This window comes from Sminthopsis crassicaudata, chromosome 3, assembly GCF_048593235.1.
Source record: "Sminthopsis crassicaudata isolate SCR6 chromosome 3, ASM4859323v1, whole genome shotgun sequence".
In the NCBI taxonomy this organism is placed as follows: domain Eukaryota; kingdom Metazoa; phylum Chordata; class Mammalia; order Dasyuromorphia; family Dasyuridae; genus Sminthopsis; species Sminthopsis crassicaudata.
Window position 1 is genome coordinate 56,934,538 of NC_133619.1, and position 15,535 is coordinate 56,950,072.

Below are 15,535 nucleotides of genomic sequence, written 5' to 3' on the forward strand. Positions count from 1 at the left end.
AGACAGAACCTATTTTGTAAGAATTTACAGTCTAATGAAGAGCAAGATATGCCCCCAAACAGGCATGCTATGGGAGGGAATGAGATCAAAATGAAGAGATCTGAGCAAGTATGGAGAGAAATGTGAGGAATACAAGATCATGTGCTCATTCTTGTTAGGAGCTTAGCTCTTGTGAGAGTTTCACATAAGGGAGCATGTGGTAAGGATGGGAGTGAACACATCAACAATTTGTCCTACAGCTATTTGATTCAGTCATCTAAAGAGCAGAGTCTTTGGGATGACTAGATAATGAAAAAACTATTGATTGAACTGAATTAGCATTCCTGTAGAGTGGGAAACAAAAGTTATATTGCTTCCAATATGTCAATCACCTGAGGTAAAACCTGGTGTAATTTGCGCTTTAAATGCTTTTGTCCTACACAGATTTATTTTCTTCTCTTTTTCTAAATTGTAAAATATAACAGAGAAAATTAGAAGGGCTGATTATATTAGGTGAAACCTATTGCTTCTGAGAATGGGTTTGGCCTTTCTTTCATCAGCTTTTTTCCTATCATGTTAGAAGATATAATCTTGTGATTAATGTTCCATTAAAAGTAAGAATAAAAAAGTGATGAATTTGAAGGATTTAAGAAGTAGTGAAATGTCCCAAATAGAGTCCACACATTATTATGATTAATTCATAGGACCATAGATATGAATTTAGGAGGGACTTTGGAGATCATTTAGTATTACATTTAATACCGAGTAGATTTAGTGTTACAAGCATTATACTAAGTGTTAGGGATGCAAATACAAGTATTTGTTTTAAGGGCTTAATATTCTCATAGTGAAGACTACCCACAAAGAGAATTAATAAAGTAGAACACTTTGATCTCAAAAGTTACAAGTATACTGAGTGGCAGAAATGGCCACAGGGAAGTTTATACCATCTAGGAACAGTATTATAATTGATTTGATAATGTGATAGTTTCAATTGGAGGAGGTAGGATTGAGAGTGGGGTGGAAATGGGTACATGAATAGTAACCAGACAACTGAAAAGGAGAAGTCAACTAGATAGCAGGTGGTAGATAGTAGGCACCTAGAGCTTTCCTTAAATAGTGGTTTGATGAAGGTAATCGCTAATTAAAACAGTAGCAAAAAATTTCTTCTGGGCAACAAAAAGTTTGATGAAGAGTATAAAGAGTGAAGGGGGATGGTCATACTTCCTCTTTGCCCCTTCCCTTTGTCCTGGCCATTAGAGATTTTTTTAATTTACCTTTGCTTCTATCATATTGTTAGGCTTTTAAAGATAAGATACATGCTTGTCAAGAAATGATATTGAGAAAGAAGATTTTTTTTGTTGCTGCTAATCATAGTATCTAAGTAAGAGGAGGCTTTGTACTAGAATACCAAAATTTGGAGAGCATCACTAGTATTTGTTCAACTAATATAAAGAGCTATGTCAAGTCAATAAGAATAATTGTTGCCCAGTAGTAGGATTCTTTACTGTGCTTATCCATGCCCTCAGTAGCAGTTTCCCAGGTGAACTGCTCGTTAAGAAGGCATTGCCCTTTCTTGTAGCCACACCATCAGTAGACTCAAAATGTTGGAGCTTCTATCATATGATCATTGATCCTTTTGCTTCAAGATCTAAGAAGATGTGCTTCACCTCAAGCACAGAGTTGGGAGCTATGATTCTTCCTGTAATTGTGCTTTTTGTCTTTTTGCCTTTAAACTTTGATTTGTAAATTTTCAAATCACAATTCTGAAAAAAAAACTCTTAAAAATATCATAATACTGTTTTCTTGCAGATCAGTATTTAAGGACAACCAGGGGAATGTGGATAGAGACTCAAGATTTTCTCCATTGTATAAGCAAGAAAGTAGCAAGATTTCCACTGAAGACCTGATTAAACTAGTATCAGATTATAGGAGGTATGAAATTTGGGGCACTAATGTATTAAAGCAAGACATGGTAGCATTTTGATGATTTCTGAAAAACATCAAATTCTCAATTGATCCATTGTTCAAACTGTACCAGAATCTCACTCAACAAAGAAGGGTAAGTTTCATGTTACTTCACAAACGGCTAAGTCGTTTCCTAAAGCAAGTGTTATAGAAAAACAGAGAAGGAATTTGAAATGTTAAGGGGTACTTGAGTGCTACCAGACAGGAAAACAAAATCACTGACTGTCAAAGTAGGAAAAAGGAAACAATTGTGAAAATTTGACATCAGTGAATTCACTATCCACCCACCAAACCTACTAGTTGTTCATGTGAATCTTAATCACAGGTTTTCAAATTGTGTGATGAGTAATCATTGATACCTGCCAGATTGGGATCCTTTCCTATTCCTCCACCCAATTTTTAATTATTAAATATTTTTTTTCCATATGTGAGAAAAAGCAATATGAGGATTCTTTAAAAAAAATGCATTTAACCAAACTGATAGCAAAACAATGGAACTAGCATCTTGATGGTTGATCCCAGGAAACTTAGTTGTGCCTTTCTTAAAACTTAATCAGAGAATTTAAGACCTGAAAGGACTTCTCTGGCCAATCTAGTTCAACCAGTATCCAAAAGGGATCACCAATATAATATGTCTGATAAGTTGTCTGCTTAAAGAACTCCAGAGAGGGGACCCACTAACTTTTAAGGCATTCCATTGCATGATTCAAATGATTGAAAAGTTTTGTTTTGTTTTCTTGCCATCAAATCCAAATTTGATTTGTTATTTTCATTCCTGAGTTCTAATTGCATCTTCTGGCATGAGATAAAACAAGTTCAATTCCTTTTCTATGTGACATCATTTCAAAGACTTGAAAATACATACGGACACACACACATGAGTCTTTTCTAATATAAACATATCTACTTTCTTCAATCAATCTTCATGTAACATGAGCTTACTATAATATCCTCCATATAATATTTATTTATAAATAAATGCTTGTTTGTTGACTTCACCATGCTAGCTGGCCTCTTCTAGACACTCTCCACATTATTTATGTCCTTTTTCACCCAAGTCACTCAAAACTGAACACAATCATGCAGGGGGTGCCTAGACAAAACAGAAATACATCATTCCTGGAAATCCTGGTCTCTTACTACAGTCCAAGTTTGAATTAGATTTGGAGATACTATATCACATTGTTGATTCATATTAAGCATGCATTCCACTAAAACATCAAGATCTTTTTTGGTTTTGTTTAGTTTTTTTTCAGACAAATTAGTTCTTTTTTGGGTTTTTTTTTTTTGGTTGGTTTTGTTTGTTTGTTTATTTTGACAAGGCAATGGGAGTCAAGTGACTTGTCCAGGATCACACAGCTAGTAAAGCATTAAGTGTCTGAGGCTGGATTTGAATTCAGGTCCTCCTGGCTCCAGGGCTGGTGATCAATCTACTGTTCCATCTAGCTGCCCCTAGATGCAATACTACTTAATTTTTTTTTTCATTCTGTATTTATGATTTTTTAAAATCTCTGTCAAACTACATTTATTCATATTCAATTTCACCTTATTAGGTTTAGTTCAATGTGCTAGTCTTAAGATCTTTTTGGATCCAATATGGTAGCTATTTCTTGAAACTTTATCTCATCTGCATATTTGATTAGCATACCAAATAGTTTTATCAAATCATTAATAAAAATACTAAATTAAAAAAGGATAAATACTGATCCCTGGCCTTTTTTATTTAGGACCTCATAACAAGTTGGCATCAAATCAAATCTTTTACATCTAATCTTTGAAACAAACCATTTTTCCAGTTCTAAAAAGATCTATGTTAAAATGTGTATTCTACATCTCTTCACCTTCTCCAAAACAATAGTAAGAAACACTTTAACAACAAGCTCTGCTAAAGCCTTTGTAAACTACATTTACATTTTCTTGTTCTACTACTTCAATAATTCTGACAAAATTAGAAATAATATTTCTCTGACATGCTCTGTCCGTGATGAAGTTGTGTTGACTCCTTGTAATCTCTGCTTCCTTTTCTGGATGCTTATTAGGCAACTCTGATAATTTGGAATTTTCCTAAGAATCATACAAACCAGCTTTGTAACATGCTACTATTGGCTGACAGCCTAAACAACCACTGGAAATAGAGAAAAATTTGACCTACTTAAACCAATAGCTACATTCTCTGATGAATTTCTGAAGTCTGGTTTATATAAAATTATTTGGATTGCTTGGTTGTCAGTCTGTATGGATAGATAGCTAGAAATAGAAAAATAGACACACAAGTAGAAATATAGATAAATTCATATGTAATTTGAAATAAGAGACAGTATGGCATAATACATAAAAGATTAGTCTTGACACTGGAAGATGCAGTACAGAGTCCAAGCTCTTGAGTCAGAGTCTAGAATTCATATCCCACCTTTGACATTTAATGCAAGGATATAGGCGGGTTCCTCAGCTGTAAAACAAGGAAATTGGACTTCATGGTCTTTGAGGTCCTATCTAGGTCTAGATATATGACCCTATACATGCCAGTTTTGGAGCCATGGGCAAGAGACCTAAACTCTCAGTGCTTCAAGTCAATTCTCTAAGCATGTACGTTATCAATAAGTTATAACATGCTTATCTTTATCAGTGGAGAGAGTTTCCAAATCAACCTCCACCAATAAAAAAATAGCTCCCAGAGAATAAAATTCAATTTTAAGGTAGAAAAGCATACTGCCTTGACTTTTTCCTAGTTACCTCTTTCAGTATCATTTTAGGCTCTTGTTTCTGAAAATGAGATAAACTAAAATATACTATAAATTATTTGTGATTTTCTATCTTCTGTGCCAGAAGCCCCCCTCCTTTTTCATGAATAATCAAGAGCTGACAGATTTGTTCCTTTGTTTCAATGATAATTCATTATTATTCTCATCATTTGCTTACTCTGGTCTATTTTCTTGTTTTTAGGGCAGACAAAATAAGCAAAACACAGATCATCCCTGGAAGCCTGGATATTACAGTTGAAAATGTACCTTTGGAGCATCCAAGTATGATAAGTCATCTCCATTGATTGTAGCCTTTTAAAAATTAATTCTGATTTTTTTGGGGGAACTAAGAGCAGATATTTGGAGTGGCAAGTTTTTTATACTGACCTCACTGTACATTTTCTTTCTTCCTGATTATAAACATATAGATTATGTATGTTGATTATAATGATTATAAACATATGATTATAAATGATGATTATAAACATATAGAGCAAAGATCACAGTCAATACTTGGCCTATATCCTAGCCATCCATATGAGCACAACTAGTTAATAGTGAGTGAAACCGGACTGCTCTCATTACAAACAAGGGGAATTCTCTATCTCGTAGCATAGCCAAAAGTCCCATTGGTTTGCATAGATTTTTATTTTTAATAGAACATGGTACATCTATACAACCTTGCTAAAGTTAGTGTGGTATGGTTGATAGAAGGCTTTGGAGTTAGGAAAACCTGGGTTTGAGTTTTGTCTCAATAGATACTAGTTGTGTAATTCTGTGCAAGTACTTAAGCTCTCCTTGACCCAACCATTCCATGAGTCTAAGTTGTAGATGGTTACTGGTCTACATCCAGAGAAAGGAATGTCCAAACCAGGAACTCTCATTCTGATGAATCATAGTTTCAAACCCTCCACAAACTACAGCATCCTCCACCCCCCAAAAAAAGAAACTGATTAAGCTGATAATGATAAATGCATTGGGCATTTATGAAAAAATGAAATTAAATAAAGATATTTCTTGCTTCTATGCATAACTATAAGAGCTTTCTCATTACTATATAAGTATTTCTTAACAGTCTTCATCCTTCTTTATCATTAGAGGCACCTAAATAGTAGAACAGAGAGATAGAGTGCTAGACCTTGATTCAGGAAATGAGTTCAAATCTGATCTAATATTCCTACTAGATATGTGATCCTAGCCAAATCAATTGATGGCTTTCTGCTCCAGTTTTCTGTAAAATAATAACATCTATTTCCCAAGGTTGTTTGTGAAGATCAAATGAAATAATATTTGTTCACAAACCATTAAGTACTATATAAATGCTAGCTATTAGTATCCTAACTGATGTGTTATGAATCTGGAGAACATTATATCAGATCTTCATTATTTTTAACTATGCTCATTTCGCTCCTGGATTTTTGCCATGCATTTATTTTAGCATGAGACATTGTAGGGAATCCAAGTCATCTAATCTTAACTATTTTAGTATTGATTGTTATAAAAGAAACAGAGACAAAAACACACAGAGAGGCAAACAGACAGGCATAGAAAAAAGAAAGAGAAAAAAAGAGGAGAGAAGGATAAACAGAGAGAGACAGAGAGAGAGGAAGAACAACAAAGAGGAAAATGAGGAGGAGAAAAAGGAAGAGGAGGAGAAGGAGGAGGAGGAGGGGAGAAGCAGAAGGATGAAGAGGAAGAAAGGGAAGAGGAGGAAAGGAGAGGAGGAAAGGAGAGGGGGAAGCATGAACTGGGCTATTTCCTTTGACTGTTTAGGGAATGAGACTTTTATCTGTTCTTCAGCACAGGAAGGAAAAAACAAAACAAATCACATTAGTTAAGATCTAATAGCTTTAGTTAAAAGAAATGACTGAAATACTCCTTTTGGGGAGAAATGAAGTTGAAGAGAAGTAGGAACTCTATTCTTTATCTTTAAAAATACTTTACAATTGACTAATTCCAATTCCATTTACCAGATAACATGCAGAATTTGATGGCAAGATTGGGATATGAAAGCAGGGGGTTTGGGATATCAAAAAAGGTAGTTTGCTTCTTTCAAACATCCTCTGCCAACTCCTTAGAGCTGTAAACTTTGGTAACAGAATTACTAAAGACTCTAAGAGGCAGGGTTGAAGAGGGAATTCATTCTAAAAATGGAAGACAATTGTTTATACAAATTCACAAAGGTAGAAGATTAAATATCTTAGGGGATCCCACAATTTAGGGGTTTACAAGACTATACATACACACACACTTTCTGAGTTGAGAGGTTGTATTGAAATCCTTTCAATAAAGTTGATACAAAAAGAATAAATACTTAACTTATAATTTTATGTTCTCTCCTTTTAAAGACTGTGTGACTTCATCCTTTATCCCCATCAAGCCTTTTGATGTGATGGTTCAGCAAGAGCCAACAGTAGAAGTGGAAGAATTTGTTTATGATTCAACCAAGTATTCCCGACCTTATCGGGTATATAAAAACCAAATTTATGTCTATCCAAAGCACCTCAAGTATGATGGGCAGAAATGTTTCAACAAGGTAGGCCTTCCTTTCTCCAAACACTTCAAACTTTTTGCCCTTCATGACACTTACATCAGAGGGAACATGTCTGGAAAGTGAAATTACAGAGTGCTAAATGCCAAGAGCTCAGAATAGAAAGTTATTTCAGGAAAAAAGATTACTTTTGAACTACAGTGGGATTCCCTTTGGTATTATAAAGGGGAATGAAATTTTGTGACTTATGCTAACAATCTTTTCTGAAGTACATCCTAAAAAATTCCTTTTGGCCACAATTTTTATTGTAGCTTTTAAATTTGCTCCAAAAAAAAGCTATGTCTAAATCCTATTGTGTTTGGACTTTTGTCTTGAATAATGAGTATAATGCTTTTTTTCAAAAACTCCCAGAATCTTCTCCTTTGCTTCTCAACCCCATGAGAAAGGTCATGCAAAACATGTTCTTTGGTGTGAATAGGGGCTACTTATTTCAAACACTTGAAATTTTTTGGTGATGTTACTGAATAACAAATTATAACTTCTCTTTCCCCTTGCTATTTCAGGCACGAAACATAACTGTGTGCATTGAATTCAGAAACTCAGATGAAGAAGGTGCCAAGCCTGTGAAGGTGAGCCAAGACACCAAAGAGTCACAGAATAAAAAGAAAATGGGAAAGAAAGAGCACACTTTTCTCAAATCAAAGAGGAATATTTTATTTGAATTTAGTTGAAAAGAGAATTTAATACATTTGCTCTGGTTTCCTGAAATGAACTTTTAAAAAAATAGCAATCATTAGCTGAAGTCATTGGAAATGTCAGTCTCAAGGTACTGCTTGACTTGGAATAATTTAAAAGGAAAATTTCCTTGTTTCAAATGAATGTGAAGAGCTTCCCCCTTGAGAAGTAGTTGTCCTTTACCGGAAAAAGCCCAGTTCTCATCTCCTGTGTGTTTGATTTAAAATATCACTCAGTGAGCCAAATTTCCAAAGCTTTGTGTAATGCAACTGCCCCTACTATAGTCTGATTACCAGCATAATAGACTATTTGGACACTTATACTGGTGGAAAGTATGGGGCCAGATGGGAACTTTAAGTTTTGAAGTTAGAATGTGAAATTATGTCCCTGATACTGTTAATATCATTTTAAAGGATCAATAAAAATGTATATGGTACATAGAATTCTGTTATATTATCCCAAATAATTATTGAAGTACAGTTAATCAAATATGTCTTTTCAAGATTTCATTTGTTTATATTTTCCGTGTTATAAGATTATAAAAATTGGAAAGGAAAATTTGGGGGGTTTTCCTATGTAAACAGCCTTCAAGAAACCTAGAAATATTCAATTGTCAGCATGAATTTAAATGAGGGAAAAGCATTAGCCCAATATGGGGTGAAGGAGGAGTTGTCATTGCTGCATCCTAAATTCATTATGAAATTCAATTGACAAATCTTTTTAATGTCTCTTATTTATAAGACATTGAACTATTCATGGACATAGAATGACAAAAACAAAAACTCCTTAAGGACTTTACATTCTATTGAGAGTGGAGATGGAATGGGATATAATATGTAGACAAATAAAAAAATACAAAATATTCAAAGGAATACAAATTAATTTCAAAAGGCAGAAAATACTAGTAGCTGGAGAAGTTAAGAAAAGCTTTGGTAGAAGATAGCATCTGAGTTATACTTTAAAGGAAGACAGGGATTTCATGAGGCAGAGATGAAGCTTGAGTATATTCTGGACATTGGTGCCCACCTGTATATACTGGGCCCTAAATAGTGATATTTAAATAGGTTTTAGAATTATCCAAAGTACTAATATACCGCTGTGTGTGGTAGTGAATTGATAGTACTGTCAATAGCTTGTGATTATGTAGCACATTATGATTACAAAATGCTTTCCCATCCTACTTAATCAAACAATCAACAATCATGCATTAATTGTCTGTCATGCAGGGGGAAAAAATTAAAAGAGTGAAACACTCTCTGCTGTCCAAAGTAGTGAATCTTCTCATCATGTGGAGAGAGTAGCCAAATGATATCTGTTTTATAGATTAAAAAAACAAAGCTCAGGAAAGTTATATGATTTGTTCAATTTATACAGTTAGTCAAAGGGTAAAGTCAAGTCTTAAATCAAGTCTTAAATCCATGTTGCTATGAGGACTAAAGAAATCACAAGAACAGAAAAGTATAAACCATTAGTATTAAAAAAAAAACTTTAATTAATGAAGAACAGTTAAAAACTGATTTGTAGTCCAAAGTCAAATTGGGAGATTTTTCATCTAGAGGAGATTGAAATAATGGTAGTCTTGGAGACATGATAAGCAAGGGGTTCCTCCATTTATAGCCTAGTGTGATAGTCAAAATTAGTTAATTAAGCAATGGATTAGACATTATCTTAATATGAATTACAGCAGTGAAATTAAGGTGAGTAGAAGTTGCCAACCTGGTCATCCCTCAAAAAACTAAAAATTCTGGACTTTGAATCTGGTGAGACTTATTTGAAACTATCCCTTCTAATTTTTAGTAGTTGTGATCAAAGGCAAATAATTCCTATTCTTTTAGGCTAAAGTGGGACTGATATCTGTATTATCTCTCTCACATGATTTTGAGGATCAAGTGAAAAAAAATGCATGTAAATCACCTTGTGTATCTTAAAGTATACAGAAATGTCAATTATTATCATTATTATGGAATTAAAACTGATCTTTGTGCTTGTTAAACATATAACTTTTTTAAATAGTGTATTTATGGAAAACCAGGAGGGCCACTGTTCACTACAGCAGCATATACAACAGTATTGCATCATTCCCAGAATCCCGACTTCTCTGATGAGGTGAGTCCATTTTTTTTCATGATCCTAGATGTCAGTCAATCAGACTAGGAGATATGTTTTTAAAAACAGGATTTCTTGATTGAAAATATATATATATATAAAACAGTGCATGTCAGTGAGCCTCTGACAGAAGTCAATTTTTACAAGGATTTTCATTTTCACTAAAGTTTTCCCTGCATTTTACCAGCCCTGAATTTTTGAAATTGTATTTCTAATTCTTTGATATAAATCCTCACTTTAGTAGCCAATTAACCCCCAATTGTTACTTGATTAGAAGTTCATAGAAAACCAGTGCTCCTAAACAATCACAAAAACCTCAACAACTTTACATGGGTAAATAATTGTCCTTTCATATACCTAGTATTGTTGTAACTCAAGGAATGGGAAGGGAATGGGAGAAAAATGATCTCATTGGGGTAGTTATGGCATCATTTATTAAATTTCTCTGATCAAAGAAAGTCCTTTCTACATACAGCTGGAGTATCCCACCACCCATTCATAGAAACAAAAGAGATACCATCAAGATACCAAATCAATGAACAATGAATGAACAACTTCATAGAATCAGTCCCCTTCTTGGAAGATCTTCAAGCAAAGGCTAGCTAATCACTTGTTGCGTTTTATTATTCAGATATTCCTTTGTATGTTATGAGTCCATCCAGTTCTCAAATTCTGTAAATATCTTATCTACTAAGTCATTAAGAGGTATTTGCAGATAATGTTTATAGTCCCTTAAATGTAAGTAACTTTGCAGAGTATCCAAGGACAAATCTCCTAATTTAAAGTTCCCATGATCTTCTTCTTTCCAAAATTAAGCAATATTTTTTTCCAATAGTTCACACAATTAGAAAATATGTTTAACGTGTTTTTTGAGATTTTGTTCTGGCATAAATAATGCACCAGATATAGAATACGGATATAAAATAACTTATTTTTAACTGCCATATTAATTTGGTTCATATATTTTATGTCATAGTTGAGGATAGAGTAAATCACTTGGTAATCAGGTTTGGGTTGGGATTTTTTGGTCCTGTTTTTTTTTTGTTTTGTTTTTTAGTTACCCTTGAATCTCTATAAACCAGACCTGATACTTTCATTGGATCTAATGTTTGCTTGCTGGAGTTTTAGCACATTATTCTCCTAAGTGACCAATTATAATCTAAACTATCTAATCAATGAATATTTCTTAAGCCCTTGATTTATACCATAGTATGGGATTATAGATTTTCTATATTTTTACTTATTATAAACCTTACCCTTAGTCAAAATTTCCACTTGATTTTATAATGTTATCACATTATCATGCTGCTAAACAATTTGCATTTTCATAAAATGAAACTTGTTCAACCATTTCATTAATATTTTTGTTGTTCAGTCATTTTTCTGTCATGTCCAACTCTTTGTGATTCCATTTAGGCTTGTCTTAGTATAGATACTAAAGTAATTACCATTTCCTTCTTCAGTTTATTTCACAGATGAGGAAACTGAGGCAAACAGGGTAAAGTGACTTGGCCAGAGTCACACAGCTAGTGTCTGAGATTAGATTTTAACTCAGCCACTTTTGGCACCACCTAGTGGTTGTTAGGGAACTCTTACATGAAGAAACTCCTACAAATACAGATCAGCAAGTTTTCTGTAAATAGGAATTTTAGGTAGAAAAATTTATCCAGGTTTTCACAGCCAAAATGTGTCAGAGGGACCGTGATAAAGTGAATAGGGATGTGGGATTAGAGTCAAGAAGAACAAGAAGAAGAGGAAGAAATGAAGGTGCATAAATATGTATTATGTGTTATGTATATATCACTTACTACATATTAGGGCATTGTACTAAATAATTTACAGTTATTAGTTCATTGGATCCTTACAACAACTCTGGGAGGTAAGCACTATTATTATCCTCATTTTACAAATAAGCAAACTGAGGCAAACAGAAATTAAGTGCCTTTCCCAGAAGGAAATGTAGAAATTTGAAAAAATTCCCTAGTATATCAAGGCCAGTACTCTATCCATTGTGTCACCTAACTACTCAGTCTATAAGTTACAGAGAATTGCTGACCTTCTCTTGGGAAGGAATTTCTTCTCCCTTATACCTGTAATAACTAACATTTATGGAGTGCCTATTGTATGCCAAGAGCTTTATAATTACCTCATTTGATCCTCAACAACATTGGGAAATACTGTTATTATCCCCATTTTACAACTGAATCAAACAGAAGTAAAGTGACTTGCCCAGTGTCACACAGTAAATGCCTGGGGTTGGATTTGAATTCAGGTTTTCCATACTCCAGTCCCAAATCTCTATCCACTGTTCTACCTACCTTCCCATGAAATAGTAGCTCAGGTCTCTATCCTAATCTAAGCATGAATTTCAGCTTTTATTAAGCTAAAATTGCAATTTTACTTCCCTTAACTTATTCTTTAATATAACAATTCTTAAATTCTAAGTACATCTTTACATTGCAGGTTAAAATTGAGCTGCCCACACAACTCCATGAGAAACATCATCTTTTGTTTTCATTTTATCATATCACATGCGACATCAATGCAAAGTCTAATGCCAAAAAGAAGGAGGCTCTGGAAACATCAGGTACTGAGCAAAGTTCTACATAGAGACACAAGTCCATGTTGTTTGCTTAAATTAAAATATTCTTTACATGGCAGGTTTGTTGAATTATTTTATTTGAAGTTCAGCTATTTAGAAGCCATACGTGTCTTTTTAAACTGTTTTCCTTTTTAACCAATATGTATAGTCAAGCAAAACAAATTCCTACATTGGTTATATGTAAGAAATAAAATGAATATTTCTTATCTACATTTTCAATCCATCACCCACCCACCTCCCTTCCCCCTCCCTCCCTTCCCCCTCCCCCCCCCCCCTCTCTCTCTCTCTCTCTCTCTCTCTCTCAATGACCTACATCTGTCTATGTATCTGTCTACATCTTTGATTACTTATCATAAAGTCTCTTGGTCAAAATTTTTTTCTATGTTTCTTTTCTTGAACAGTTGGCTACGCTTGGCTTCCTTTGATGAAAGGTGATCAGCTAGCATCTAAAGAATATAATATCCCAGTAGCAACCATTCTGCCTCCTAATTACTTAAGCCTTCAAGATTCTGCAACTGGAAAGGTATTCTATATGCCAATGATATTCAAGGAATCAAAGGTTCTGTTGTTCAGAGTTGGTTTGTTGACATTAGAAATGTCATTGTTAAGAAAGTATTTTTTATTATGTCATTGGCCAGTTTCCCAATGTATTGTCCAATGTACTCCTCCTGCTAATTCACAACTCAACATTAACAAATCTTGAGAACAAATTCTATTGAAAAATGAAATAATCTACATTGTGGAAAATATAACTATGGCAATAACATCAACAAACTTTGTGTTGCAGCACAGTGGGAGTGACTTTAAATGGGTGGATGGTGGGAAACCACTTTTCAAAGTAACAACATTTGTTGTATCAACAGTGAATACTCAGGTGAGTTTATTCTCTGTAGTTCTGTTACCTCCATTGATATTTATAATGTTAAGGAAGTTTCAGAAATTCTCAGTAACGAAAAATTACCTGAGAATAAAAGTAATACATTGTAATGAACCCTTGTTCTGTCTTTGTGCAGAGTGATCTAAATGAAAGTCTTCTTTTTAACTCAAGTATTATGTAGTTTATGATAAAAATTCATTCTTTTAAAGAGAAGCCTTTTTCCCTTCTCAGATTATACATTTGAGACAAAAATTCCATCCCTAAATCCCATTCAAGGCCCCTTCTCTATAGTGAATTACATATATAATGAAGAACAATATAGTATTGAGCTGTCCATTCATTCTCTCTCATGCCTTATTACACAATGATCCCTTTACCTCTTCTAATACTTCTTGCCCATGATGATAGCTTTTATGCCACTTAATTCATGCAAGTTATCATTGGTAATAGACTATAGCTAGGGTACATTTACCATATGTCTTTCCATTGCTTATAATAAGTATTGATTTTGATTGATTAGCTAATCCATTGAGTTAATCCACCAGGATAAATAACTCAGATATGATCTTGCCCAAGATTAGGTGAGATAACATTGGAAAAACTGTTCAGCTTTTCAATGACCTTAACTAAGCTTCTCACAACTCCCAATAAGCTGCATTTTTGACACCTACAGCCTGCCAATGATTCATAAAATATTTTTAAAACCTTAACTAGTAAATTGTTCCTATATTATTATTCATGTATCTACATGAAATTAACACAGGTTCATCAGTTGTCTAGATTCCGTACATGTATTTTGTCAAACTATTTCAAAACATTTCCAACGTATGCTATCAATGCCAGTAATTCTATATAATTTTTTCTAGGTATCCAGATGTTTATCACAAATGTGTTTCTGCTAGTATAGTAAAATCCATTTTAAATAGAAGCCACCATTTAAAAACAGTGGTATATGTGATCCTTCCATAGGAAGAATGTGGATACTTTGTGCAAACAAGATTATGGAGCTTTTCGTCATCCTTAAAGTTTAGAAATATATTCTGAATAGTACTAACTTCTCTTTATAATCTATTAAAATTTTTCATCCTTAAATTTATCTAAACTCTTTTTATTTTCATCCTAAATATCTTTTCAAGGTAATAGTGAGTTTCAGAATATAGAATTAATATTCCAATTATTATTATAGTATGTAGAAATTGGAAATTCATTCTATCTCATTTCAGTATATTAAATCCTAGAACTTCCAATACTGAGGTCAATATCTTTTTTGCTATTTTAGGATCCATATGTGAATACATTTTTTCAGCAGTGCCAAAAAAGAGATAAAGATATGTCTCAGCCTCCTACCTCAAATTTTGTGCTCTCTTGTAAGGTGAGTCAAGTTAGAGAGAATCATCTGGAATATTGAAATAAATAAGATTAGCTTTTCCTTTCCTTTTTTTAGTGTTGGACAGAGGAAAACAAACAAAAGAGAATTTGCACAAAAAAAATTGGTAAAATAAGTCAGGAAAAAATGTTTCTTCCATTGTTCCTGAATAGTTCCTAGCTTGGGGAAGAAGGGAGGGAAGAACACACATTAACCATCTCCAAATCCAGCTTGAAAGAAAATCAAACTTCAAATTGTTTAAACAATCAGCAAAAAATTAGTTGAGAATTTGTCCCTAGACTCATAGGGTACTCTGGGGTCTGAAATGAACAATCATATCTATTACCATATTCCAAATTGTTTTGAAAAATAGTGACCATGTTTTGTTTTAAAACTGATCAGTGTCATTTTTTTATGTTTTATACTGCCTGCTATAGAATTTGCTGAATGTAGAGAAGATTCATGCAATCATGAGTTTTCTTCCCATAATCTTGAATCAACTCTTCAAGGTTCTGGTTCAGAATGAAGAAGATGACATCACTACCACTGTTACCAGGTATTCATAATGTACTCACGTAAGAAAAATAGCATAAGTAATAATATCTAGACAATTTCAGAATAGTACATACATTGAAGTGCCTTATAGGGTATTCTACCAAATATTTCTGGA

At 33.6% G+C, this 15,535-nt stretch overlaps 1 protein-coding gene across 5 annotated transcripts in view; it reads left to right on the forward strand.

The window, feature by feature from the left end:
• DOCK10 (dedicator of cytokinesis 10) overlaps nucleotides 1–15,535 on the forward strand; it is a 325,083-nt gene that overhangs the window by 224,764 nt on the left and 84,784 nt on the right. For all 5 annotated transcript variants that reach the window (XM_074298584.1, XM_074298583.1, XM_074298585.1 and 2 more), the window contains exons 15-24: nucleotides 1,792–1,914; nucleotides 4,891–4,970; nucleotides 7,037–7,224; nucleotides 7,743–7,808; nucleotides 9,928–10,020; nucleotides 12,484–12,607; nucleotides 13,024–13,145; nucleotides 13,410–13,496; nucleotides 14,779–14,871; nucleotides 15,303–15,421. In XM_074298584.1, the coding sequence (XP_074154685.1) occupies nucleotides 1,792–1,914; nucleotides 4,891–4,970; nucleotides 7,037–7,224; nucleotides 7,743–7,808; nucleotides 9,928–10,020; nucleotides 12,484–12,607; nucleotides 13,024–13,145; nucleotides 13,410–13,496; nucleotides 14,779–14,871; nucleotides 15,303–15,421 (1,095 nt within the window). The remainder of the gene's footprint in view (nucleotides 1–1,791; nucleotides 1,915–4,890; nucleotides 4,971–7,036; nucleotides 7,225–7,742; nucleotides 7,809–9,927; nucleotides 10,021–12,483; nucleotides 12,608–13,023; nucleotides 13,146–13,409; nucleotides 13,497–14,778; nucleotides 14,872–15,302; nucleotides 15,422–15,535) is intronic.